The sequence below is a fragment of the Aplysia californica genome, unplaced genomic scaffold, assembly GCF_000002075.1.
Source record: "Aplysia californica isolate F4 #8 unplaced genomic scaffold, AplCal3.0 scaffold01444, whole genome shotgun sequence".
NCBI classification, from domain to species: Eukaryota; Metazoa; Mollusca; class Gastropoda; order Aplysiida; family Aplysiidae; genus Aplysia; species Aplysia californica.
The window spans coordinates 25,347-27,059 of record NW_004798714.1 but is presented as its reverse complement, the minus strand read 5'-3'; the positions used below and the strand labels follow the sequence as shown (position 1 = coordinate 27,059).

At 50.1% G+C, this 1,713-nt stretch overlaps 1 protein-coding gene across 1 annotated transcript in view; it reads right to left on the bottom strand.

Annotated features, from left to right (window-relative positions):
• Positions 1-1,209, bottom strand: part of LOC101848017 — a gene marked incomplete at its 5' end in the record, with an annotated part of 3,011 nt that extends 1,802 nt beyond the window's left edge. The window contains 1 exon segment of the mRNA XM_005112852.3: positions 1,092-1,209. Within this exon segment, the coding sequence (XP_005112909.2) occupies positions 1,092-1,209 (118 nt within the window).
• Between the last annotated feature and the right edge of the window lie 504 nt (positions 1,210-1,713).

Below are 1,713 nucleotides of genomic sequence, written 5' to 3'. Positions count from 1 at the left end.
CAGCACACGTGTGTGTGTGTGAGTGTGTGTGTGTCTATGTGTGAGTGTGTGTGTGTCTATGTGTGAGCGCGCGCGCGCTTGTTTGTGTCTGTGTGTAAGAGTGTGTGAGTGTGTGTGATAGTGAGTGTGTGTGTGTGTGTATGTGAGTGTCTGTGCGTGCGTGCGAGTGAGTGTGAGCCGGGACGGTCGAGGGGTGAGCAGGGACTCGGCGTGAGTCCTCCGTGCCCTGTGTATGTGAGTGAGTGTCCTCGTGGCTGTCCTAGCGAATGTTCTAGCGAATGTCCTTCGAATGTCCTAGCGAATATCTTAGTGGCTGTCCTAGCGAGTGCCCTAGCGAGTGTCCTAGCGGGTGTCCTGGCAAATTCCTAGCGAATGTCGTAGCGAATGTCCTATCGAGTGTCCTACGTATAGATGTCCCCGTCCCCGCATGTCGTCAGAGTGTGGTCAGTGTGAAAAGGACCACGTGACAAGTCCGCTAGAGGGAGGGAGGGGCGGTGGTGGAGGGTGACAAGGGCTGTGTCGTATCTGTGTCGTATCCGTGTCTTATCGGTGTCTTATCTGTGTCTTACTTGTGTCGTGTCTGTGTCGTGTCTGTGTCGTATCTGTGTCGTATCCGTGTCGTATCCGTGTCGTATCCGTGTCGTATCTGTGTCTTATATGTGTCTTACTTGTGTCGTGTCTGTGTCGTGTCTGTGTCGTGTCTGTGTCTTACCTGTGTCGTGTCTGTGTCGTGTCTGTGTCGTGTCTGTGTCTTACCTGTGTCGTGTCTGTGTCGTGTCTGTGTCTTACCTGTGTCGTATCTGGGTCGTATCTGGGTCGTGTCTGAGTCGTATCTGAGTCGTATCTGTGTCGTGTCTGTGTCGTGTCTGTGTCTTACCTGTGTCGAGTGGGTGGTTGGCGGGTGCTCTGGTGTGGTTTGCTCCTTCTTTCCTGTCAAACATCTGTCGTCCTTCTCTCCCCTCCTTCTTTTTTGTGTATGTTACTCTCTTGTAACACATATTCTATTCTTCGGCACTTATATGACGTTAGTGTTGCAAGTGCCGTAAAACTCTTACTAGAACTAAAAAACCTGTGTCGTGTCTGTGTCTTACCTGTGTTGTGTCTGTGTCGTATCTGGGTCGTATCTGAGTTGTATCTGTGTCTCCGTATCTGTGTCGTATCTTTGTCGAATCTGTGTTGTACTTGTATCTGTGTCGTTTCTGTGTCGTATCTGTGGAGGGAGTGAGATATGGAGAGATGTAAGGGTGGAGGTCCGGTGAGGTTCGTAGGGGGAGAGGGGGGGGGAGGATGATGTTTTGATAGTTTTAATACGGTTTTACGGCGCTCATAACTGCATAAGGTCATATGAGCACCAAGGGGTGGATGTCAACAGAGAAGTCCAGACGTGGAATCAGGGTTACTCTGCTCGCCTCTGTAGCCTCAACAGCACAAAGTCTGCTGCTTCGACTATCAAAGCACCACGGAAATTGCTGGTCACAAGAGAGTGATAAACATACAAAAGAAGTAGAGGGAAAATGACGGTAGTAAGGATGGGGATAGAAAAAGCAGCAGTTCCCCCTATGTTGTTCCGGCACAGTATGGGCATGGCATTGATAAATCAGCCCATTTACAATTCCACTGTGCATAAGAACATGATAATATCCACCCCCTCCCCTTTGGGAATGGCGGAAAGACAAGGGGAGGATGTAAAGGCGCATATGGGGGTGGAGGTGT